Source organism: Miniopterus natalensis, chromosome 13 (genome assembly GCF_054644295.1).
Source record: "Miniopterus natalensis isolate mMinNat1 chromosome 13, mMinNat1.hap1, whole genome shotgun sequence".
Classification (NCBI taxonomy): domain Eukaryota; kingdom Metazoa; phylum Chordata; class Mammalia; order Chiroptera; family Miniopteridae; genus Miniopterus; species Miniopterus natalensis.
The window spans coordinates 54,476,054-54,501,976 of record NC_142093.1 but is presented as its reverse complement, the minus strand read 5'-3'; the positions used below and the strand labels follow the sequence as shown (position 1 = coordinate 54,501,976).

At 52.0% G+C, this 25,923-nt stretch overlaps 1 protein-coding gene across 1 annotated transcript; it reads right to left on the bottom strand.

Moving 5' to 3' along the window:
• Positions 1-1,525: 1,525 nt before the first annotated feature.
• On the bottom strand, positions 1,526-25,923 carry CNGA3 (cyclic nucleotide gated channel subunit alpha 3). The gene is made up of 8 exons (XM_087823881.1): positions 25,823-25,923; positions 18,955-19,068; positions 16,171-16,350; positions 13,099-13,149; positions 8,817-8,888; positions 7,435-7,539; positions 5,158-5,264; positions 1,526-3,051 (listed from the first exon to the last, which is right to left on the bottom strand). Exons 1-8 carry the CDS (start codon positions 25,921-25,923, stop codon positions 1,652-1,654), a joined length of 2,130 nt encoding a protein of 709 aa, XP_087680007.1. The 3' UTR covers positions 1,526-1,651.

Here is a 25,923-nt window from a genome sequence, read left to right as displayed (position 1 = left end):
TCTAGGATCCAGGAGATCGCAGTTCAATTCCCGGTCAGGGCACATGCCAGGGTTGCGGGCTAGGTCCCCAGTCAGGGGCGTGCAGGAGGCAGCCGATCAATGACTCTCTCATCATTGATGTTTCTCTCTCTCTCTCTCTTCCTCCTTCCTCTCTCTGAAATCAATAAAGATATATTTTTTTAAAAGCTAAAATGGTTAAATGATTCATAATAAAAACCAGAAGAGACCCATAAAAACCCAAAACACATACTTGAAAATGCAGCACCTTTTGTATAAAGGGCCCAGCTGCGTGGCATATGGATCATAACATCAGGCCACAGTGACTTCAAAGTGGCCAAAGCAAAATGGGGCATTTTTCCTGAGAAGAGGGAGGAAAGAGGGGGAACAGGAAGAGGAGGGATGGAGGGAGGGGAAGAAAGAAGAGGCACAGAGAGAGAGGGAGAGGGAGAGAGATTGCAGAGAAAAGAAGGAAAACCTGCCCGCATGGCTTGTCTGCATCAGGAGAGGAGTCCTCTTGGGGTTATTTCCAAAGCGTATTTAAGCAGACGGTGGACCATTAAGGTTATAATTTGCAATCATAGAACCCAAATGTTTAAGTATCTTATAAAATGTTAATGGAATTCTACTTACTGGATTTGTTTAAAAGCTACATTCTGCATTCTATGCCCTTCGCAAGCTAAGAGCTTTGCCTCAGGATGTAATTCCGACGGAGGGCAAGGCGTCCCTGGGCAGTTTGCAAAGACGTGGCCTAAGGATCTCATCTTGTTGGAGTCCCAGTTGTCAGCTGTGTTTGGCTGGGAACCCCATGGCCACCAACCTGAAAGGCTCTCCCCTAAACATCACTCTCCTCCTCCAGCCAGGAGAGGCCCCCCAGGGCCCCATGCAAGGGTGAGAGAGGCTGAATTTTAATCCCTTTGGCAAGTTAGGAGAGATCTCCTTCCCCAGCTGAGATGCCCTTTTCTTTTCTTTTTTTTCTCTCCGTGAAACAGATTCCGGTTTCACAGAGGCTGGGTGGCAGGGCGTCTGGATTTGCGTCACAGACTTGAAGTGACCTCTGATGGGTGACCTTGCTTCACCCTGTGCTTGTCACAGCACCACCACAGGCCTGGGTCTCTAGGGTCCCAAAGAGCCCGTGGGGAGGTACCAGGTTCAGGAATTGGCCTCAGAGGGCCTCTGGTGAGGTGCTGTGAGCAGTTACTGCCTCTTACCTCCAGCCCCTGTCAGTCTCCCCCACAGGCAGGGGGTGGAGGGAGGTGCCAGAGAGGAGGGGGAGGGAGAGAGAGACTAAATCACCTTTCATTCATAACAAAGGGAAGGTTCAGGCATCTAAAAATTCCGCAGGGGTAAAAAATAAGAGTTCAGTGCCCACGCTTTCCTGTATGCTTGGACTGGGGACACCTCACACTTTACCAAGCCCTGCCCCACGCAGTGTTCCATGTGGACCTTGTAGTGGCCTGCCCTGGACCGGGGCTGACATGATGGGCTCCACTTTCTAGGTGAGGAAGCCAAGGCTCTCTGCCAAGTCCACACAGCTTGCAAAGGGCAAGGAGAGCTGGACTGTCACCCTGCCACGTCCCCTGCCCTGTGGGCTCCATAGCATCACACTGACAGCTGACTCCGGCCCAGAGGCAGGAGACAGGCCTCTGCATTTTCACTGCTGCTTGGTCTCTGGTTCTAGAGCGACCCCGTCAGGCCGAGGGCTGCTCCCACAGAGCTGCACCTGGCTTTCCAGGTGGCTGAGACGCTGCTTCACTTTCATCTGGGTGGCGCTGTACTCGGCCAGGAGCCGTGCAAACCTGGTCTGGAGGGTGTCCAGGGAGGACTCCAGGCGCTCCACCTTCTCCTCGATGTCCTTGGGGTCTGCCCCGGCGTTGGCCAGGTCCTCGTCGATCAGGTTGTCCTTCGCCAGGATCTGCCGTCCTTTCTCCTCCAGGGCCTTCTTGGCGTCAGGGTATTCGGTGAGCGCCTCCATCAGGTCATCCTTGGAAAGGCAGAACAGGTCCGAGTAACCGATGCTCCGGATATTGGCCGTCCTGCGGTTCCCTGACTTGCTCCCCTTGATGTTTAAGATGCTGATCTCCCCAAAGTAACTCCCATCACTGAGGACCACGAACTGGGTGATCCCATCGTCAGCCACCACCGCCAGCTTGCCCTCCTTGATGATGTACATCTCCCTCCCGATGTCCCCCTTCCTGCAGATGTAGTCCCCAGGGCTGAACACTGCGGGCCGAAGCTTCAGCACGAGCTCCACCAGGAGCCCCGCCTCACAGTCCTGGAAGATGCAGACCTTCTTCAGGGTGTCCAGGTGCACGTTGATGGCGATCTCGGCCTTCAGCTTGTCCGGGAGGCTCTTGAGCACTTCCCTCTCGTCCACCGTCTTCCGGTTGGCCCACAGGTAGTCAAACCAGCGGATGACCCGTGTCTCCAAGTCCTTGGTCACCTTGCGGAACTGCATGTACTGCTTGATGGCGTCAATCTTGGCCTGGAACTCAGTCCGGGAGGCGTTCATGTTTGAGATCATGGAGCCCACATTGCCCACGATGGTGGCAAAAATAAGGACTCCCACCAGGAAGTCTATGACCACGAAGAGGTACTCCTCGTCTTTCACAGGGGGCGGGGTCTCTCCGATGGTGGTCAGGGTCAAGGTGGACCAGTAGAGACTGTAAATGTACTTCCTGGAGAGGCGCCCGTACTCTGGGTTGGAGACGTTGGGGTAGACCCAGGAATCCGTGCCGAAGCCAATGAACTTGGAGATGGCGAAGTAGATGCAGGCGTTCCAGTGGATGATTATGAGGATGTACAGCACCAGGTTCCCGATCCGGAACACGTTGGGGTAGCTGGTTCTGGTCTCCGTGCGGTCAAAGAATTCGAAGAGCCGGGCGAACTTCAGCAGGCGGTTGAACCTCAGTTCTGGGTAGTTTATGCCCAGCTTAAAATAAGCCAGGTCCGTGGGGACAAGGGACAGCACATCCAGCTTGAAGTGCAAGGTCTTCGTGTAATGTCGCCACAGCCTCTTGGGATCCCTGACCATCAAGCCTTGCTCGAGGAAGCCTAAAAAAAGGAGACGGGGGTCACTTGGGCATCAAAGAGGCTGCATTTTTTTTTCTGACCGTGGCGCACAAGAAGATATTTCACAACGTGACAACAGAAGACATAGTTATACATTAATATGAGAAACCACTCCAAAAACCACACTCGCCGTTCCCACAGGAAATGCGCCCTGATATTTACTAGTCTATGATGTTCTAATCCATTTTATTCAATTGAAAATACAGATCAGTTGGGTCCATTTGAATTGGATTGGGAATTAGAAATGGAAAGAAATGATTATTTAATTTTGAGACATAAATGGAAGTTATATTTTTTAATGGGTCCTTTAAAGTTAGACATACATGGTAAAAGGGTCACTGTCTGAGATTTGCTTTAAAATATTCTAGCCAAGAAAGGTCGATGAAACAAGATTAGCAAAATGTTGATAACTGTTGAAGCTGGGTGAAGGTAAATGAGGATCCATAATACTTCTCACTCTGACTTTGTGCATGTTTGAAAATTTAATAAAAATTTTAAAAGCACGAGGCATGGTCTATGCAGTTGATTTCGCCAGTCACTATGGGGCAGGAGCTGCCTCTTAGAGACGCCATCTGGGAAAGCAGTAGTTCTCTTTCCTGGCTGCGCACTAGTGTCATCCAAGGGGCTCTGGGAACACAGGAAGCCTGAAACTCACCCCCCAAAAATCAGACTGGCCTGGACGTTGGGAGTCATGAGACATAATTACTGGTGAAATCAGTCCAGTGAGCATACTTGTCTTCTTTTTTTAACATTTTTAAACACTTGCAAAAGTAGAGTAACGTAAAAAATGCTTTTAAGATTTTGGTGAGCAGCGGTCACCCGAGGGCTCTGCGGGACACAGAGGGCTGAGCCTATCCCTCAGGTTAGGGCTGGGGCTCTTCTCACAGGCCCAGGGGCTGCTGCTGGTCCTGACCGGCCACGCTCTGAGGAGACGGAGGTAGGGCTGCCCCCTCTGGGAAACAAACACCAAGTTTGTTGTCACGTGCTAGGGACACTGCTGTCCAGCCCCCTATTTCCTATTTCATTCTTGGGTTACACTCGTGTTTATTGGGAACCTTGATCATTACATGGCACTCCTTGTGCCTTGAGACTCCTCCATTCTTCCTTACTGCATCTTTTTTCAATCTTGAAGAGTTCCCCTCCCCTCTCCCGGAATATAATCCAATATTAGCCAATTGGTTTCTGTACCCACCTGCCCCCTCGCTCCTGGCTTCCTGCTGAATCTTAGGCTGCCAGGGACAGCACTAAAGCATAAGGAAGGGTGGGGCCGATGTCCGAGTCAGAGTGACCTGTGCTACTGAGCTTGGTCGGCCCCATGAGCTGGGCACCTCCGGGAGCTCCTGTGCCTTGGGAGGCTTACATGACTGTGGAGTGGACCACCACCAGGACGGGCTAAGTCACCAGGGCCACATGGCTTGTTGCTGTGATCTGGTGGTGCTTATATTGACAACTATGGAACAGTTTTTAGCTAAAAAATCTTGGAAGTCACAAGCAGGGCCTCCACTAGCTTATGTGATGTCTTTGTGCAAATTAGAAAAAGGTGCCCTGAAGATGCATGGCTTGGGGCTGGGGAGAGGGTGGAGTTTAGCCCCCAGATGCAACCAGAGGCTGTCTGTAGAATGCCCTGTTCCAGATTTTAGGTCTTCATATTGAATACTCCTCTAAAAGCCACCAAGTAGTACATCCTGGGTCCTACAGCTGTCCAAGAGAAGAGGGACTGGGCTCTGTTTCCTGCTCCCAGTGAGCTGGGCTGGAGGGGAGCTTCACAATGATGACGTGGCCTTCCTATTTCACAGGTGATGCGAAGGAGGCCCAGAGAGACAGCTTGACTTGCACAGGGTCACACAGCTCATTGGGCTAAGAGAGCCCAGAGCCCAGGTGTCATGACCCCTGCTCAGAATCCTGTCCAAGGGGTCACTATAGAGGAAGCTTCAGGCATCCCCAGACCTGCTTGGGCTCTCGTAGTCAGGGGTGGGTAAGTCTACCCTACTGTTCTGGATCTCCCTGAACGTGGCTTGGTCCCCTGGACCCCTCCTGATGTGGGGCCTGTGGCTGGGCCCAGAGGATCCTGGTCGGGGACACACTCACCAGTCCTGGCGCGCACCAGCACATCCAAGCTGTAGAGGACATCCGCAGAGTAGTCCAGGACCAGCCACAGCATCAGGTGCTCAGACTGCAGCTCATCAAAACATGCCCTAAACCAGCGCAACAAGGAGCCGGGTGTCCGGGGCAGGGTCCTCATCTGGGCACCAGCCCAGCCTGTAGGGTTTGTGCCCAGCGTCATCGCCCCAGCCTCTGATGAGGAGACCTAGTTTTGGAGCTTTTCTGTCCTACGGTCACATGGTTAAGAAGAGCTGGGACTGACCCCAAAGAGTGGGCCATGCTGCTGCTGAGCAGTCAGCTCCGAGGCCCCAGGGGGCAGTTTCTCTGGCCTCACTGGTGGAGTCAGGGGAAGGGGCTGAGGACTTGCCCTTTCTGGGGTCAAAAATATGAGAATTTCTGGGAGATTAACAACTGAACAAACCAGGAAATATTTTCTACTTTTAGATCTTTATATTCACTATTTGTCATACAGACAATACCCACAAAATATCCCTCATTCCTAAAAGGACAGCAGCTTGACTCTATCCCCAGGTGTGCTAGGAAGGGCCCTGAGTTCTCCCCCACTTCACCCCCCACTTACCCTCAGAGGAGCAAGAGACTCCCCCTTGCTCAGATAATCCCGAAAGCCCCCACTTATACCCAGAGAACCATGGGTCTCTGCACCCCTGTCCTGTGGCCTGATCAGGTGGCTCCAACACCCACCAGGAGAGCAGGACTCACCCCTGCATTCTTGCCTGGCAGGCTAGCTCAGGAAAGCCCCAAAGCCCTGTGAAACCTCACAGATTAGCCCTCTCCCCTGAATCCTGGTCTTATCACTTGCTCAGGAAAGCTCCAAAGTCCTGGGTACCCCCACAGAGCAGCACCTCTTTCCTGCACCCCAGTCCTCCCCTGCAGGTGCTCAGGAAAGCCCTAAAGCCCTGTGAGCCCTTACAGAGCAGCCCTCTCCCCTGCATTCTGGTCCTACTATGGACTTAGGAAAGCTCCAAAGTTCTGTGTACCCCTTGAAGTAGCCATACTTGCTTTTCAGGCTTGCTTAGGAATGGCCCGTAGCTCCCCTGCCTCCCTCCCCTGGGCCTCCTGTCTACCGAAGAGCAGCAGCTCACCTTGCATCCTTTGTCCCACAGGCCTGCTGGGAAGAACCCCCAACCCCTTGCTTACTCTCAGAGTAGCAGCTCACCCCTTATGGGTCCTGAAGTTTGCTCAGAAAAGCCCAAACCCTCCTGTGTACCCTGAAGGCCTGCTAGGAAACTTCTCAAAGCCCTATCCCATCAGAAGAGTAGCTGCACCTGCTTCTCCCCAACCCCCCCACCCTGGAGCCCCTCCACCCTTGCATTCTTGTCTCCAGACTTGAACAGGAATGCCCTAAAGCCACAGGTCACTCTCAGAAATGCAGCCTTTTTGTCCCTGCATCTTTGCCCTCTACCTGGCTCAGGACCTCCCAGAACTCCACCTACCCCACTGGCGGAGAAAGGACACATCCTTGCCCCCTCTCTTGCAGATCTGCCTGCCCAGGAGACCAGCAGCTGCCCTGTCTCTTCTGCAGCTTTCTCAGGAAGCACACAGCCCCACCGTACAGTCCTGCTGGCTCTCCCAGGCTCGCCCAGCTCCCACCTACCTCAGAGGAGCAGCATCTACCTAGGAGAGACCCAGATCCCCCTCCCTCTGCCTCTTATGAGACGAGCTGCTCACCCTGCCTTCCTCTCCTGCAGCTTCCTGAGAAAGTTCCTGAGCTCCCTGGAATCCCAGGAGGGCAGCAGCTTGTCCCTGCACCTCAGAAGTACATGCTGGCCCAGGAATTTGCACCCTGTCCTGAAGGCCTGCTCAGGAGCACCCAAAGGCCCTGGAACCTTTCATAAGAGCTCACTCTGCACCCCAGCACAGAAAGCTGGGCCCCCAGCTTATAATCAGAGAGTAGCTCCCCTCCCCTGCACCCCATCCCACGGGCTGCTAGGGAGAGCCCCACCCCCACCCTGCCCTCAGAATAAAGGCAGCTAGCCCCCTGCTTCTTCCTCCTACAACTCCATTAAGGCTCCAAGGTGCCAGGAACCTTGCTGTGGGTGCGAGCACAGGTCCCACCAGTGCATCAGAGAGCCTTCACGGAGCTCCTCCAGAGCCGCCTCACAGATGGAGGAACAGCTGCGTGGTGGCCCAGAGGAGCCAGGAGCCAGGCTCTTGATTGAGACTCAGAGTTCGGCCATCTAGAGCCTGGCTGCCCTCCCTCTCCCTCCCTGTCCCTGGGGGAGGCCCCAGCCACACCCCTACCTGCACACCAACAGGCACCAGTTGTAGAAGACAGGCAGGGAAATGACGGTCAGCCAGCGATAGTACACGTTGCTGGCGGGGTCCACCACGATGGTGCCCTTCTTCCTGGAAACAGACCCCACAAGCAGTGCAGTTGCTGAAAGACCACAGCTTTGGAAGGCCTTAGACACCTGGCCTGGCTTAGGAACCCTAGGGCAATCATGGGTGAAGCTCAAGAGAGGGTGGTCCCAGACAGTGTCCTGTCAGTCTCAGGGGCCACATGGGTGTCCCTGCATGGGAAGACAGGCTGGGAGGCAGGGTAGACTCTGGAGGTCCTTCTCAGTTCCCCAGAAAGCCAAGTTGCCTATAAAATCATGGAGGTGACATCCCCGTGTGCCTGGTGGCATCTTCCATGTCCTTAGGACTCTGGGAATGAAAATGCAGCATGGGGATGTCACTCAGGGCTGCAAATGGAGTCTCAGAACCATCTGGGAGCTTTGTGAAAATGCAGATCCCAGGGCCCATCCAAATCCCCCAGGGCCGGAGCCTGCCAAGGATTCTGAAGCAGCTCCTCTCAGGACAGAATTTGGGAGCCTGGGGCATCCCCTTGGGAACGCATTCCACCTTGCTCACATCATTTGCAAGGGTGTTCTAAAGGCTCATTTCCAAGCACTCAGGTCCTACCTCTCCATCCAAACCACCAACCCGGGTATCGCCTAGGTGATGTGGCCAGCACAGAGATGAAAGGTAACCTGGGGTGTTCTCTGTTTTCATTTCCAGGATTTTCTGAGGAATAGCATTTACAGCTGTGCTGAAGATTCTTTTCCTTTGGGTCCATGTGTCTCCTCCCCCAGCTCATATGCTCCACTTCCAGCCCAGGTCTCTCCCAGAGGAGACCCAGGCCTTCCTGCCCTCACCTGGACTCAGCAAGTGCAAGACTGCCGGCTCACAGACAGGATTTGGACTGTTCCAGCACTTCTCACTGGGTTTAGGTTGAGGTTTGTGACTATAGTATTTTCATGTGCCCAGGAGAAGGCCACGGCTCACCTGGGCTGTGTGGACAGCACTTGTGTGGGCAGATTGAACGCCTGTGGGTGGGGAGTGCACAGGTTCACAGGGACAGCCACGAACTGCTCCCCCAAGGCCACAGACCACCCTCTCTACCAGTCAGCCCCCCTTGGGTCCCAGAGCTGGGCCAGGACTCCCTGCAGGACGAGATCCTCACAGGATCTCTTAAGCCTGACTCTCCCGGGACCAACTCCTCCTCGGCAGACCTCACCAGCCTCCTCTCCAGTGCTGCCCTGAGGCCTGGGGTCCCAGGTCCTGGGTCCCGGGGTAGGGGGGGGGCACGGGCTCAATGTGACCACTGAGCTCTCTTTGGAAGCACTTCTCTCAGTACTTACTCCTCTTGTTTTAGGCAGTTTTCCTTCCTCTCTTCTTCCCTCCTCTCTTTTTCCTCCTTTCTTGCCTTGTCACTGGATGACACAGGGTGACATTAAGCAATTTTCACACACCACAGACACTGTCACATGGAGAGGGTGGGCTGGAGTGACAGGGAGGAGAGGCCGTGGGGTAGAAAAGGCACCTACGGAGCCCTTTGTTCTAAAGAAAATGGTGTGGCCTGCTGATTGTTCTCAAAACCTATCTGGGCATTGGATGAAAACCTGGCTTTGGGGAGAAAGCTGGGGTGCAGGAAGGAGCCAGCTTCACACAGGAGAAAGGGAGCGAGTGCCTGAGGCTGGGGGTGGACAGCCCCCTCCCTCCCCATCGCAGGAAGGCCCCCATGCCCCCGTGAGTGCAGCCATCTCCACAACGCTGGCTTCACTCGCTCCCTCTTCCCTGGCTGTCATTTGAGGACTGGGAGCAGTCATCAACGTGACCTGCTAATAGTTACAACAGTTCTGCAAGTCAGGCATCACCGCCCACTGAACAGCTGAGGAAACCGTGGCAGAGGATAAGGGACCTGGCCTGCGTCAGGGGTCCCCCAGAGTCACCCATAGGCCCCCAGATTCCCCATTCCATATCCTGGAGGAAGGTGCTGGATGAGAGATAAATGTCTGCTAATGAAACACCTGTTGAAAAAGATCAGCGCAGTTTCCACAGCATTTCCTAAGGAAATAATCCAAGCTGCGTGCAAACGTGCATACAAAGGAATGAGCAGGACCGCTACTTATAAAGTCAAAAGGCTTCTAGTCGGGCAACGTCATCGACAGTGGATCCGGAGGCCCCTTCAGAAGCCGGTGAAGCGTATTTAGCGACCCCGGGAAACGGGCCTGACGTTTAGCGGTTACGAAGCAGACTGCACGGACTTTATAGTAACAGCTGCATTCATCGCGTTGCTGCCAGAACAAACTGCCACAAACGCCATGGCTTAAATGACCCACAGGGACCCTGCAGGTCTGTAAGTCAGAGTATGGCATGGGTCTCACCGGCAAAAATCAGGGTGTCACAGGCTGTGACCCTTCTGAAGACTTCAGGGGAGAGTCGCTTTCCTGCTCATTTGGACTGTTGGCCAAATTCGATTCCTTGCAGTGGTAGGACCAGTGTCCTCATTTCGTTGCTGGCTGTACGCTGAGGGCATTCCCAGCTTCCAGAGGCTGCTGCAGCCTTGGTTTAAATCTTCTTTCCTTCAAAGCCAGAAACAGTGGGTTGAGTTCCCTTCAACATGCCACCACCCTGGTTCTCTGCAGCTGGCAAAAGTTCTCTACTTTGAAGGATGCCTGGGATTAAAGGGGCCACCCAGATAATCCCGGGTCAGGATCATCTACTCTCTCAAGGTCCTTAAACCTAACCACATCTGCCAAGCCCCCTTTTGTCATGTGGGGGATACAGCCACAGGGTGTAGGGATCTACCGGGGCTTCACGGGGAACCATTTCTCTACCTACCACTACCTTCATGGGGTCAATGTTGCTATCTGGGATAGGCTCAGGCTTCAGGCCTCTCCTCAGGTTGCCATCCAAATAACCCTGCAGGAATCTCTCAAGAGCCATGGCATCGCTCAAGAACTCCTCCTGCAGGACAGTCTCCTCCTTCGGCAGGTCTGGTAGCAACCACAGCAACTTCTTCAGCAGTGCTCTCAAAACCTAAATCAGAAAGTCTGTGGCTGAAGGTTTTGCAGCCAGCCACAGTAGAGTTTGTGTCCAGAGTCCATTCAGGAATTTCTCAGCCACTGTCATCACTGTGTTTCTCCAGCAGCAGGGACCTTTAGGGTTTGTCTCAGGGTCTGTGTTGGCAATAACCTTTGCTAATGGAACAACTCCTTTTAATCTGGTAGCTAGCTGCAGCTTCATACTCAAGGGCAAGCCTCTTGCAGTGTCCACACCAGGGAGCGAAGAACTTGACAAAGTATGAGGCCCACAGAGCCCATGTTGGAGATGTGACTCTCAAAAATTATCTTCGGTGAGTTCCAGCAACTTGGAGGAAGCTGCTAGGTGGGATAGGTCAGTGAGAAGCAGAGCTGCGTGGAGGCAAGGTGAGGTAGGCCAGGCAGGAGGATCGGGCTCTTTGAGGATTGCAGGGTCCGGGCAAGTGACAATGCATCCTCTGCCTGAGCTCACACATTTGGCCCAGGTGGACCTGCAGCCTGAGGTCCCAATCCCTAAGCCTGGTTCCAGCTGTAGTCTGAAATTATTCTGCTTAACATACTAGACAATATTTATTGAGCACTTACTATGTACCAGGCACTGTTCTAAGCACTTTACATAATTAACACATGTAGTCTTCACACAAACCTGTAAGTAAGACACAGTTACAACATCTATCTTACAAGTCAGGAAACAGAGAGGTAGGGCAACTTACCCAAAGTCACAAAGCTTTTAGGTGGCTGAGTTGGGATGCAAATGCTCTTAACCAGTGTCTGTATTAAATATATTCTATCTATCTATCCATTTGATTTTTATACCTAAGAAAAACTGGGAGGTATCTTTGCCAACATGTTAAAAAGGGTTTTCTCTGAGAATGGGATCCCACCGTTAACATGAAGCAGACTTTTCTAGGTGTGTACGCTCTTGTGTGCTTTTCTGTGTTTTGCAAGCTTTTGACAATGTATATATGAATACATAAAATAAGAATAAAATTTATCAAGCTTGTTAAGTGAGAAGAGGAAAGACAGTCACCCATGCTCTGTCCTCTTGGATCTCCTGTGATACGCCCCCAAGTCCTTTCTGTGGCCAAAATCTTAGCATCAAGATACCAGCAGAGGGCGCTTCCTACAAGCTTATTGAGCAGGCTAAGCCTTGCTGGGAGTTTTAATTGCACCAGGTTCAGGTTTCTTTGTCCAGGATTTTGGTTCCTGATTTCGGGCTTTGGCCTTTCCTCTGGCTACCAATCTGCTGAGAGCCTAGGGAAGACCCAGCGCCATCCAGCTGCATCCCCAAACCCACCCAGCACTGACCCAAAAGACCCACTCGCAGCCGTAAAATGAAACTGGTTTTGACCGGAGCAGTTTGATCAAGGAGGGAGCGTCAGGATTCATGGGACTAAGTGAAAACACCAGAAGTGGTGGAAGAATGGGCGTGGGTGCCCATAAAAATTATTTCTGTACCTTTGTGTATAGGTAGCCCTGTTTGGGGCAGTGTCCAGTTTTGTCCCTTGGTCCTTGGCTGCAGGGCTGGACCCATGAGATGAGCCCATCTGAAAAGATTTATAGGAGTTCAGTGCAGCCAACACCATACACTCACATCCTCACCCACCCATGTGTCAGCCCCAGGACAAAGAAGCCTAGAGACCTCCAGGACCTCGGTCCATGGTTTCTAGTGTCCTGAGCCTTTCTCTGACCAAGGGACTAAAACCAGGTTTCAAAGCTGTTATTATCAGGTTTGGCTTTAAATCAAGCACATATTGCAATAGCTATTGTTTTGTAGCTGAAATAATTTCATTTTTCTTGATTGCTAGCATTTGGGTCTGTGGATGTGATGTCCAAATTCATGCAAACAAAATGCAACTAAGTTTCATGGAGGGAAATGGAAAAATGTTCTACCAGAGAAACAAAGGGAAATAACAAGAAAAAGCTCTGGTACATTTCTCTTTCGATTGAAGTCAAGACATTGGCATTTCTTGCTGATATTGATGGTTTTTCCTAAGCTCCAACTGAGACATTCTCCTCCAGCTATTCCCATGATATTCCATGAAGAAGGCAGGAAAATGGTGCACACGCACTAACACACATGTATGATCACACATTGGGCTCTTGGGTGGCATTTGCCATAATCACTCGTCACATTGGTCTGCGTGCTCAGCATGTGATAACAGAGGGTCACCATTTCTAGAGGCTATGCTCTGGAAATATTTAAATTTTCTCTTCCACTGCCCTGAGTCCACCCTCCAACTTGGCCCCTGATCGACTTTAGGACAAGAGCGTTTCATTGGCACCTAGGAGCCGGAGGTTCTGTGGGGGCACCCTCTGGTTCTGCACTCAAGGGGCTGTTAAAGCTTGAAATGTTTATCCCATCCACCCCCCTGCTTTATAGATAAGAAATTGAGACAAAGAGATAAAAGGACCTGCCCTAAGAAGTCCCACAGATCAGGTCCCTCAGTTTGTCCTGGGGATGGAGTTCCAATAAAAGGAACAGGATTCTAGGACGATCTGAGAGGATGGGAGGGAAGAAGACTTCAGGAGGGAAGAAAGCTGGGCATCTCCGGGGAAGAGGGAGGGCGAGGGGCCCTGGGGGAGCAGGGGTACTCGCTCCTCTGCTCCCCTGCAGGTGCTGGCACTGTTTCTGGCCAGGGGCGAGCTGCTGCAGGAGGCGGAGAGAAGGGAGCATGGGAACCTGAACTCAGCTCCAGCTCAGGGGCCCATCGGCCCCAGGTGGTTATTCCAGCGCCCCTGCCCCACCTCCCGGGCCTTTCCACACGGCTTGAGGGACAGAGGGTGTCGGGGACTAAAATGTGTTGTGACTAGTTTGCTCCGGTACAAGCCTTGCAGGGAGGGAGGGTGACTGCTTGGCTAACCAGAGGCTCCAGAATAAATGGGATCGACCATGTGACTCCATGCAGCATCTGGCTCAGGTTCAACTCTATTTCATGCAGTTTAATTATGCGAAAGTGGCATGAAGGGCACAGCCGTGGATCTAACATGGCGTCTGCCCTCGGGTGCTCTCAGGTGAGGTGGGTCGAGTGCCTTGCACTCAAGAATGGACGCAGCAGCAGCAGTGACAGCCTGCTGCCCTCGTCTGCAGAGACCTGGCTTGTAAGGGCACCCCCACTGGAAGATGCAGTCACAGCCGTGACTTCCAATTTGCAGAGCGAACACAGACCACGGGCAGAACTGTCCCAGTGTCTCCTCTCCCACCTCCTGCCCTCACATTCATCTCAACACATCCAGTCCTGCCACCCTGATCATGTGAGAACCCGGTGGGAGGTGCGACTGGTTTTGCTCCCAAATAAACATTTTTAAAAAGCTGAACAGCACAGTACTTCAGGGTCAAAGGTATTATCTCCAAGTGGTCAACTACCAGGGCACATTTGGGGCACAGCTGGTGCGGGAAGCCAGCTTGGCCTCATCGAGCTGGAGGGTGGCTTGCCAGTTCATGGTCACTGCAGACACTCATAGGAGACCTGGAGACCAAAGCCAGTGGCACATAACACCCCAGCCTGACCCTCAGGGCCCCTCTTCTATGATGCCACTTTGGGACTTCTGCCAAGTCACTCTCTCCTCTCCCAGGATTACTTGGGGATTGGTTCCCAGCATCTGGAAACCCAGGAAGCAACACCTCCTTGTGAGACTGGGAAGGAGCGAAAGCTTAGCTCCATGGATGCAGTGGCCTATGCTGATCACACCTCTGGGCTGGCTGTCCCACAGCCCAAACCCACTGCACTAAGACTGGTCTCTGCTAACATTTTGTTTTGCCAGTGGAACTTTGCATCAAAAATTCAGTCTTCCTCCCCAAGGAAGCCTCCCTAATTGATCAGCTACCGTCTTGCACCATCAAATTCATCTACCCACTCTGAACCTTCCTGCAAGTGACCAGTATCTGTGATGTAGTGGAGCCTGGCACCATAAGGTCCTAGCTCAACCCTCCGCTCATCTGGCCACACTGGGAAATCGACAGTCTCATGTTCATTTCCATAAGTCTAAGGTTGTGGAGAAGACAATCGGATCAGTTTAGCTGAAGAAGTCTTTGCTCACCCAAAAGGAACTGAGGGGTCTGGCTTGCTTGCTAGCAAGCCCCTTTCCCTCCCTTTCCTTCTCTTGCTCTACCTTCCCCACCTTCTCTGTTTCTTGAGCTGCCAACAACCCCCATTTCGTCTTTCTGGCTCAGCAGCGGACAGCTCTCAGGCCCTGCACTCAGGAAGGGCCTTCACGGTCTGGGATGCCTGGCCCTGGGAATGTGGGATGTTCCTGCACAGGTCCTAGCCAGTACCCAGCTCCCTATGGTCCCCTTCCCACAGCCCAGAGTACCCAAGCATTGGCAGTCCAAGCTCACGTGAGGACAGGAGTCCAGGAATGTTGCTCCAGGGGCCTTCGCATCCCAGTCAGCAACCCTCACACCTTTCCCCTCCAGGAGACTAAATCTGTGTTTCCCCCAGTGGACACTAGCAAGAAATTGCCCTAAACTCCCATATTTTATCTTAAATATGCGTGTGCATTTTGCGACCTACTGCATATCTATAATAAAAATACCCCTCCCCAACACACGCAAATAGAGAAGAGCCCTCCTGTTTCCAAGGCTTCATGGCCTTCATCCCCAAGGCCCTCCAAAGCCCGTTTGAGACGCCCACAGCTGAGCACTTCTCATTAGATACAAAAGCGCACAGCATTTTCTCTAACACTTACATAGAGACTGTCTGCTCTGCAGTGACCATGCTTACTTTTACCTCTGCATCTTATAGGTCTTGGCATTACCTAGAGAATTCAAACTAAACAGCCTTTTAGGCCCGTTTTCAGAAAGCAGGTTCTGAGATGTTCCAGAGGCAGAAGCTCAACTTCCCCTGCCGTCTCCCCTGTCCAACCCCACAACTGCCTCCAGAGTCCTAGAGACCCTCTGCTGCTCAGTGACTATTGACTCAACCGGTGGTGGCCCAGGGGTCTCCCCACTGACCATGGGCTGGGGGACTTCTCAAGAACAAGAGAGGAGAGTGGTAGTAGCAGTGTGGGTGTGGGGTGTGGGGTGTGGGGTGTGGAGGTCAGTCCTGCCCCAAATGGCACTGGCCACAGGCTCCTAGCTGGGCAGCAGGTCGGCTAGACGATGCCCAGACCCCTTGTCCTGCAGACCCTTCTCCTATCAAAAGGTGAAGCTCTCCCCACCCCCACTTTAGCCCCTCCTTGTGCTCTTCCCCACAGTTTTAACCTGATCTGGAACATGAATGGTTCCCCTTGAAAATTCTCACTCACCTGCAGACCTTCTTTCTGGAAAAATGCATGTATCCCTCTGCAATAAACAGTACCATTTAGGCTCTCCCCGAGGAGCATGGGTTTGTATCAGGGTGGGTTACAGTGCAGTTTAGGAGGAGGGCCCTCTGGCGGACAGAGATGGGTGAGGCACGCACCCCCATGTGTGATTCTGAGAGTACCAGTTCCAGGGGACACTAGCTGAGCCCTGAATAGAGTGGGGTCAGGGGTTGCATGAGGCTGGGGACTCTGGGGAAAGGGTTCCTCTCCTGCAGGACTTCTGGGACTGGGACAGAGACAGTTAGAGCACTTGGGGCTCCCCTGAGACCGAAGTCTTCTTCAAGGAGCAGCTCCCAGCTGAGCTAGCCAGCGGTGCCTCCTGCCACCTGCCTGCTGCAGGTGGCCCATGCTCCCTTTGGCTCCTTACCTGCTCTCTCCGTCTGCTGGCTCTTCGCTGCCCACGTTGGACTGGGCACTGCTTTCTCGGCTGGACACCTCCCTTAGCTCGGCTCCGTGGAAACGCTCCAGGAACGAGTCAGGTCTCTGGTCCTGGTGGCGTAAGTGCCTGGAAGCCCACACGCGCAGTGAGACGATGAGGCGCCACAGCCTGGAAGGGCAGCGACGGGCAGTCAGTGCACAGAGGAGGAAGACAGAAAAGCACTCGTGTCCTTCTAGGTCCCGGACTCAGGCTGCACCTCACTCTGCCCAGGCCTTTTATTCCCGTCTCCTCTGACATCTGCACCTAGAACACAGCTTCCTCGGTAAGGGACGCTGTCCTCATAATGGCCTTGTCCTTCTAACACCTTGACTCTCCAAAGGCATGAGCCTTCCAATGGACATGAGCAAGCTTTTCTGCTCACTGTTCTCTCTCTTTTTTCTAATGTTTTGATTTTTTAGAGAGAGAGAAAGGGAGAGGGAGAGAGAGATGGAAACATCGACTAGAGAAACACTGATTGGCTGCCTCCTGCAAGTCCCCTACCGGGGATCAAGTCCACAACCCGGACATGTGCCCTGACCAGGAATCGAACTGGTGACCTCTTGGTGCATGGGATGATGCTCAATCCACTGAGCCACACCGGCCGGGCCACACTGTTCCTTTTGCCCCGCGTGGAACTCTGTTACAACTGGTGAAAAATTTAGAGCAAGGTTTTAAGGAAACAAACCCTTCAATACAATTGAGAGTCTTCCCCCAACCCTTGTATTATTGTTTCTTAGGCAAACTCTCATTTTCTCCCCTGGCTTGTGCATAAATTCTGTTGCACCTCGGCTTTACCATTCTCCTGGAGTCAGGCCCCCGGGGGCCTCAGGCCCTGAGACGGTCAGTCCATGTCCACAGAGCTGGTCTTAGCTCCAGCTTCCCTGAGCCCGGCCTCCTGCCGTCCCTGTCTCTGCCAGGAGGCAGTGGGAGGAGAGCTCAGCTCTGTATTTTGGCGTCTGGTCTCCCTGACTTGGCACGGACAGTGCACACCGCAGTCCCCAATAAAAACAGTTCTGAGCAACCTGAAATGAAGTCACAAATTATCACATACTTTGGCCTTAATTACACACTTGTGACCTTAGCTTAAGGGAATAAATTGAAGCAAGAAAATGTCCCAGAAACAGCTGCTTACAGCTGCGGCCATGCAAGTTTGTCGAGGCCCCTCCCAGCCCAACTTGTCTGCTCTGGACACTCCCCCTTCCCCATTTCCCTCTGCCCAGGAGGTGAAACTGAGGCCATACCACCCCTCCAGCTTCAGCAAATGGGCTCAAAGAGGGACAGCTGAACCAGAGTCACCCAAGCCACTCATCTAAGAGCCACTCCAAGATGGGGTTGGATGACTCAAGATCTCATGGTGAAGGCCATTTTCAGCCTGTGCTGTGATATGTGAACAGAGACAGAAACCAAGAAGACAAGCAGAAAAAAGCACCAAGACCTGAACCTCTACAAGAAAATGAAAGGGAAAAGATACTCCCCCCCATCCCAGCTCCCCTCAGGAGCCCCACTGGCTCCATTTCCATGAGGTGGCCAGTATCTTACCTTCTACCAGCACCTGGCCCCAGCCCTGCCCTAGCCCTGCCCCAGCCCTGCCCCGCCCCAGGCCTTTTAATTTGAACCGGTTTGACAGCATTCTCTTCCTTGCAATCCATGAGCCTTAAGACAAAAACACTGGAAATCACTTAAATGTCCAGTTATGATGGATAGTGAAATAGATGGTGACAGCATTCTCCATAACGAAAAATATCAAGAATGAATAAAAATTTTTGCGATTATCTTAAGCAAAAACTGCAGAACACATGATTATATAAAATAACTATGGCATTGTTAAAAAAAAAAAAAAATTGGTGCCCTGGCTGGGTAACTCAGTTGGTTGGAGCATCATCCTGTACACCTAAAGGTTGCAGGTTCAATTCCTGGTTAGGGCACATACCGAAGTTTCGGGTTCCATCTTCAAGTATAAGGGAGGCAACCCATCAATGATTCTCTCCCCCTACTTCCCTCCTTTCCACTCTCTCTGAAAAGCAATGGGAAAAATATCCTCAGGTGAAGATTAACACACACATACACACAAAACAACAACAGCAACAACAAAATTGGTGGAAGGAACAGTGAGCCCAGATTTGTGGACCCCTGTCATGGGTCAGCACCTGGCTGCAGTGCAGCCCTGCAGCCACCGTGGGGCCAGCCCGGTCAGACAATCTCAGATGATAGTCGGAAAGATGCAATGATGTCCTTCGGGCGGTACAGTTACTGAAGCCCGAGTTCAGACACCATCAGAAGGGAGAGAGAGCCTGGTGAACGTTTCAGATGCTTTTACAAGCGGGCACGCTGTGCTGGTGAGGTCCTGCCAGAGGCTACTTCGGCAGTGCCAGTGTTGTCTACACGCCGCAGCGGTCCACCAATGGTCTCCCATGGCCCCCTGGACTTTTTTTCTGAACCTTCCTTGGTTGGCTTTTTTCTCCCGAATTCTTCCAGAATTGAGCAAGTCTCTCAAAATCACTTTTTATTAAAGCAATTTCAGATAAAGGCAGCTTTTCTTAGAATTTCCTGAGCTCGGGCCACCTGACCCGAGAGAGAATTACGCACTGATGGATTTCTGACGGCTCTGCTCCTGCCTCTTTTTTCTCCAAATCTTCAACCCACCCTGCCCACCATTTCTTTCTCAGATGCATCTACTTTCTTTCTGCCTCAGTTTCCCCCTTCCCAAAGTGGAGGTTAAGGCCCATCAGTTACCTGGCAGGCTCCTGGCCGGTCAAGGAGCCTTGCCTGGATTCAGTCTGTCCTCTGGTCTCCATGGCGATTCCTGGTTGCAGTCCTGAGGATGTCTCCTCGCCTGGTGAGCGGGTCCTAGGAAATCAAATATGCAGCAGGCTGAATTGATTTCAAGCTTATGCACCTCCTGGACACACTCAGCAATGACATGGCCAGATGCTCTGCTTAATAAGGACAGCTGCCGTCACGGTCCTCAACTCAGAGGCTCCCCACTTCAGGTCACGCTGCCACGGATCCTTTCCTACAGCAAGTCTGTCCACAGAAAGTAGCTCAAGGCCAGCTGCTGCCATGGGCTCAATGAGAGGGGTGAGCCAGCGACACACTGTCCTGGTCAGAGCCCTGGGAGGGAGAGGTCCCAGTGCCGCCACCTCGGCCTGTGGCAGCCTTATCCACACTGATTCCAGACAAGGGTTTTGGTTCAAACTCATCTCTGCCTAGTGAAATCCTATCTTCTAAGGCAAGATCGATTGCCACCTCCTTCAGGAGGCCTTCCCTGGTGTTTATGGAGTTGCCTGGAATAAGACCAGTGTGTCTGGGAATATTTTCTTTTCTTTCCCTTTCTTTTAAAACCTTCTGGGGCTGCGGTTAACCAGCCTGATTAAAAGCCATCCAGGCATTGGCCTCTAGGGATTTGCAAGTCCTGAAGAGCCCAGGCAAGCCAAATTAATTCTATCTCATGACCTACTCCAACCTAATCAGCCCTCTAACGAGGTGATAACGGCTGAGGAGGGGGCAAGAATTAATGTCAGAGAAAAAGCTCCAGCTCTCTCCACTGAGTGATTAGACATCAGAACCCTGCACCCCAGCCGCTGAGCTGGGCCTCCTACTCCCGACAGCACCCCTGTGTCTCCAGCAGGGGGAGCTCACTACCATCCCATGTCCTGTCCTGCCTTTGCACAGCTCTGACTGCTAATAGGTTCTCCCCTCCCTCTGCTTCCCCACCTCAAGACTCCTTTCTTCTGCTGGAACCACACAGTTCCTGCGTCTTCTCCATGGCCGCCTTCCGTGATGGGACGGATCTCATCCCTGTGCTGCTTTTCCAGGCTCAAACCCTCAGCTCCCCCAGCTATTCCTTATCAGGTTCAAGTCTCTTCTTCATCACGGTCATTCTCCTGGGCACAGGTTCCTGCATTCTTGCCTGACTGGGCGGGGAGGTGAAGACCATCCTGCTGTTACTGGAGCCCAAGCCAGAGGTCTTTGTAGGCTGTGGGTTTGTGTGCTTTTGGGGCCCCCATCACCAATTACTATCAGCCGAAACCCAAAGTCCTATAACGTGGCTGCTCCGTGAACAATTTGTTTGTTGGAAATAAGTATTGGACCTTCCCATTTATCTGAGTCACTTGATGTTTTGAGATTCTTGGTATGCAGTGCATAATACTAGCCTTTCCTCCCAACTCCGTCTCATTCACAAACACAAACTGTGTAACACACATTGACTGCTTACTGTATGTCAGCCATATCCATTTTATCATTTAATCCCCATAATAACCCTATAAGAGAGGAAAACAAGGTTCAGAGAGGTTAAGTAACTTTCCTAAGGGCACACAGCCAAGTGGCAAAGCTGAGATTTGAATGTAATTCCATCCCATTCCACACCATGAAGCTGCCCTCCGTATTTTCATATATGGTACCAATTAAAACAGAAGTTGAATAGGACATGGCTGAGGACTGAGCCCTGTGGCTTGCGACTAAAAACAGGGCTCTGATCCACCCAGCTGCGCTCTGTAGACCTGTCTCTTTACTTCCAAACCACTTAATTGAATTCTACCCCTATTCCCATAAGAGACCACTCACATTTCATCCTGATACATATGAGATCTTGTCCGGCCCCGCTGCAGTTAGGAAGCTATAATTCAGTTGCCCGTCTGATATTCTGTATATTACATGGGTGGAATGAACCTCCCAAGGCACCTCTCTCAGTTCCCGGAGGAGGAGCCAGGGGGACAAGTGAGTCTGTCTGTCCAGCCCCTAGATCCCAGCAGCTGGCACAGGGTGGTGGGAGGTGGGAACAGCTGGGGGAGCTCTGCCCTGGCACGTGCTTCTGGAAGACCTGGAGGCAATCCCAGGGATGGGGGTGTTTTGTCCCCACCGGCAGCTCCTCCGGGAGCTCTGGGCACCACACAGCCAGCCCAGTGTTTCTGCCGAGTCTGGTTTCTGCTAATTACGTAGGACACATCCTGAGACCAGACTTAGTGCATTAGCAGCGGAGGAATCAACACCCATGACATCAGAGCTTGAGGCCTGCGAGGAGGGCAGAACCCATGAGATTTCAAAGCAGGCCTGCTGCTTGCCGCTGTGAGAGCTGTTGTGTGTGGACCAGACATATGACACCCACTAGGAGGAGAGGGGCAGAGTGAGAGGCCTAGGTCCCATCCTTACCTCAGCACCTATTAGCCAGGTGGGCTGGTCACTCACCTTCCCTGAGTTTGTTTTCTGGTATTTAAAAAGGAAAGAAAGAAAAAAAGAGGTGATTTCATGTTGATTTAAGTGTTGTTCACAAACTCAAGTCCAGAAGGGCACAAGTAGCCGTGAAGAATGAAGGAGCCTCACATGATGTAAGTTCAAGGGACTCGAAGGGGCCTTTCTTTCCCATGTATCTCCGCACTTGGTTCTTTTTTGTTTTTAATTTTTTTAATCCTCACCTGAGGATATTTTTTCTATTGGTTTTTAGAGAGAGTAGAAGGGAGGAAAGGAGAGAGAGAGAAACATCGATGTGAGAGAGACACATCGATTGATTTCCTCCCACATGAGCCCCGACCGAGGCCGGGGATGGAACCTGCAACCCAGGTACCTGCCCTTGACCTGGGAATCAAACCCATGACCCTTCAGTGCATGGGCTGGCACTCTAACCACTGAGCAACACTGGCCAGGCCAAGGAAGACACTTTTGGCGTTCAGTGCAAGAACCTCCCAGGGAAATTCAGAGGCAAGAGAGGCGGGGGCTGCCAGGAGCTGGCTGAGGGGCCTGGTCAAGGACTCAACAGGGCCTCAGTCTCTGCAAAATGAGCCGCCTGCCTTCCCACTCACAGACCCCAGCTCTGGGAGGGAACAGTGCTTTTGCAGGAAGAAGCCCATGAACTTGGTAATTAGGGAGAACAAGAGCAAGGAGTGCGACACAGTGAAGGGACTTTCTGAAAGACAAGGTACTTTCCCCCGTGCAATGCTCATCCCCACGTTTATTTATAAAGAGGAATTGATGTTCCTGAGGTAGTTTCCTGTTACTGAGAGAGGTCAGAGGCCTGAGACGAAGTGGTAATTAACTTTGCCCTCTGTGGAGCAGCTGGTGTCATCCTCCAGTGGTTTTGGGGACATGAGAGCAAACAGAAGTGACCTTTCAGAACAAGAGTGGAGAGCATGAGACCATATTTGGCTTCTCCTTGCCCAAGCCCTGAGGAGCCTAAGTGAGCAGTAGGCACTGCCGGTGGCCGCGTGTGCCCAGAATGGAAGCCACTGCCTTCTTTCCTTCTGCCTGGGAAGCAGCTGAAAATGGGGGTGTGTGTTTTTTGGGAGGGGTTGATACTTGCTCAGGGATCTGCTCAAGGATCAACACAGAGAAGGTGTCTTTTCTGTGGGACACAGATCCCTAAGCCCCAAAGCTCAACTGAAATAGCTGCCCCAGGACATTGAGACCCTGGTGCCCCCCCCCCCCCCCCCGCCAGTCCTGGCTGCAACTTCCTATCTCAGATTCTCAAGTCTTTCCCTAGTGTATCATCTTCAGAAACACACCAGGCAGCTCTTAAATAACTGAGTCAACTGAACAGATCTAAATAGAACAGAGAAATTCAAGACTTCTTATTTCTGGTATTTTTAGGGTGTAAACTCAATTTTTTGTTCAAGTGAAATGTTTTCATTCTTCCTTATCACCATTAACAGGGAAAATGGCCCCAGTGATTTAAAAAGAGAAACAGAAACCTGCGTATCCATTTTGGTAAAAAACCTGGGGCAGGGCCCTAGGGGGAGGAGGCCATGGAGTCCCTACCCTCTGGGGGCTCAGCAGGGGCCCCAGCACAACTTCAGACATCACTGAGGGTAAAGAGTGACTAATGTTAAGGACACACAGGCACAGTTAGTTCTCCCAAAAGCTTTCTAAAAGGATTTGAATTTCAAGGCAAAGGTCTGTGGTTTGTTCAAATACCATTTCCTCCCTTAAGATAGTGATTTGAAACTTTAAAATGTGTTACGTATGTGCCAGAGTCCTGTGTTCACATAAGTCTTACAGGGAAAATTTGTCTGTGGTTAATAGATGCTGGGCCCCATGGGGAAGTGGTGGAGGGGTCTCGGCCCCACTGTTCCACTCCTAGACTGAACACAGTTCTCAATCTGTGGTGATGCCACGGGACCCATTCTGGAAACTTCCATCTGTTAACCACTCCTGCCTCTAGGAGATAAAGAAGTGTTCTTTCCCTCTTTGTTTAAAGTCTTTGCCGAATTTCCATGGAATTCTGTATTCACTTGTCAACAAGCTTTTCCCAAATGAGCAGCTGGGCAAGGGCTCAAGTGCGGCTAGGGGTGAGACTTGGTTAGTGGTCAGGCTGAGAAAGCATGACTGGGACACAGGCGGGAAAGGGCCAGATCCAGATGTCGGAACAGCTGGGGCTCTGAGGTCAGAGGAGGAGAAGGCTTCCAGCCTGGGACACCAGAGAAGGCCCATGGGAGGGGGACTACTGTCCGAGGCTGACAGCGAGTGTTCACGGGGCACTTACTCCAGGCAGGGACAGAGCCCAGAGCTTTGGCTTGTTTGAACCCCACTACAGCCCTCTGCGGTAAGTGCAGCATGTTGTGCAGATGAGGAAACTGAGTCTTGGAGCAGTTAAGCATTTTTTCAGAGCTGGTCAGTTATGGTCCACTGTTCAGGTCAGCAGTCTGACTGGTGCTGTTCGCCATCCTGCTGGTCAGGGAATGGGGGGACGGAAGAGGGGAGTGGGGGGAAGGGGGAGGGGAGGACAGTCTCACCCAGGAAGATGGCGAATAGCATTGCTGAAGGGCATGGATTCAGAGCTCTGACCAGTGTGGCTGACCAGCCCTGAGACACTGTGAGCCCAGTGTGAGCCCGAGTGGAGTCTCTCATAAGCCAGAGGATATCACTAGGTGTCAGGTGGCTCAATGAGCTGGCAGTTCCTTTTGCAAAGGCTCCTCTCCCAGGAGACCTCGTGGGCCCTCTCAAACAGTCAGGCTTGCAGGCCACTGGCCAAGGAGAAGCCAGGACAAATCGGGCAGAGCTGGACCACTGCAGTGTCTGGTCAAGCAGCCATCTGGGCAAGAGCCACGGCACCACCTGGGCCTACTTTCTCTTGAGCATCTCACTGGAAGGAGCCAGAATGAGCCCCTCTCTTCTCAGCCCCAGGAGTCTGCAAGCTCCAAGAGATGCTCTGGTTATGCCCCAGCACATGGAAAGGGAGCGATGGGGGGAAATTCCATTTTGCTTTGAATACCCCCTGATCCTGACAGACTCCGGTCTTCTCCCATTGGGACCAAGATCCCAGGAGCCAGATGCTGCCAGTGAGCCTGACTTTACTGCTGTGCCCATGCTTGGGCCTTTTCTCCCCCTATCCCCACCCCAAGCTTCTTCAAAGCCCACGTTTGAGGGGCTTTTATTAGCTCAGATATGGGAAGGAGACTATTAATGCATACCAAAGTATTAATAATACTGAATAATATTCTTTTTTCTTTTAAATTAAAGAAATACTTTAACCTAAAGGAGTAAGTCCCCTGTGGTGGGATACAGGTATTGACAGCAGGCCAGTTAGGAGGGAGCAATTAGAAGGGTGGGGTTTCCTAAGGGCCCCAAGTCATGTGACATTTCCTGGGACCCTAGCAGCATGTTGCAATAGTGGAGGAATAAACCTTGGTTGGGATGCTTTGAGATTTTCCTCCCTTTGTCTGAATCCTAGAAGGCGGGGTCCAAGGGCTGCATAAATTTCAAGTAATAGGGACTCAGTCTTTTCAGAAATTGTAGTCCAACTATTAGCAGAGTTTGTTAAGGAGCTGGAACCAAATTCCCAGACAGAGAAGAGACAAATGTGCACCTGAGTGAGGAGAAATGATGGGTGAGGGCCCAGTGCCAGTGGCTTGGGGACCGAGGGGCTGTCATTGCATTGTGACCATCAGATAATATGCAGTCATCATGGGGGGAGAAGTTTTCAGTGTTATATACGTAGGACAAAGTTAACATAAATGTTGGAAATAAAGTTTCTCATGGTTCCACTCAATCAACTCATTGGGAATATAAGAAACAGAAACATGTAAGCCCTCTTGCACCAAACAGGCACTTTCCATTTCCTTACTAGTATGTCAGGAACTTGGAAAAGAATACTGCTCCATTTTGCAAATGAAGAAACTGAGGCATGGAAAGGTTAAGTGAATTTTCCCAAGTCTCCTAGCAAGTTAGCAACCGGGCCAGAAGTAGAGCTTGGGGCCCCCGATTTCCCTGCAGCCTGCAGGGCACTGCCCACTAGTGTAGCATGAAGCCTGACCGGCCCCTGGCAGGGACGGCAGGGCATCCCAGTGCCCAGGACAGTGGCTGGTGCACAGTGGAGTCCAGCACATGTTTGTGGGGCAGTTTGGAGATGTTTCTACAGTAGAATTGAATCTGCGACATTCAAATCTTCATTTTGGTACTTTCTGAAGTTATGGAACTTTTTGAGCCTTATTTTCCCACATCTCTAAAACAGGAACAAAAATGACTTCAGAGTGGGTTGCGAGGATTCAGTGAGATGAAAAGTGCTGCTGGAAGGAGCCTGTGGTTGGCCATCGGTGAAGGCATTCCCCCACAGCACAGGCCAGCCCGGGGAATAACAGTTTCCAGGCCCGAAATAACAAGCCCGACTTACCTGCGGAGGCCATTTTCCATGGGATCGAGATCTCTGTCTGTGGTCCTTACCCGAGGGCAGGGCGGGTTGGGGTGGGAGTACTGGGTGTTAATCTTGGCCAT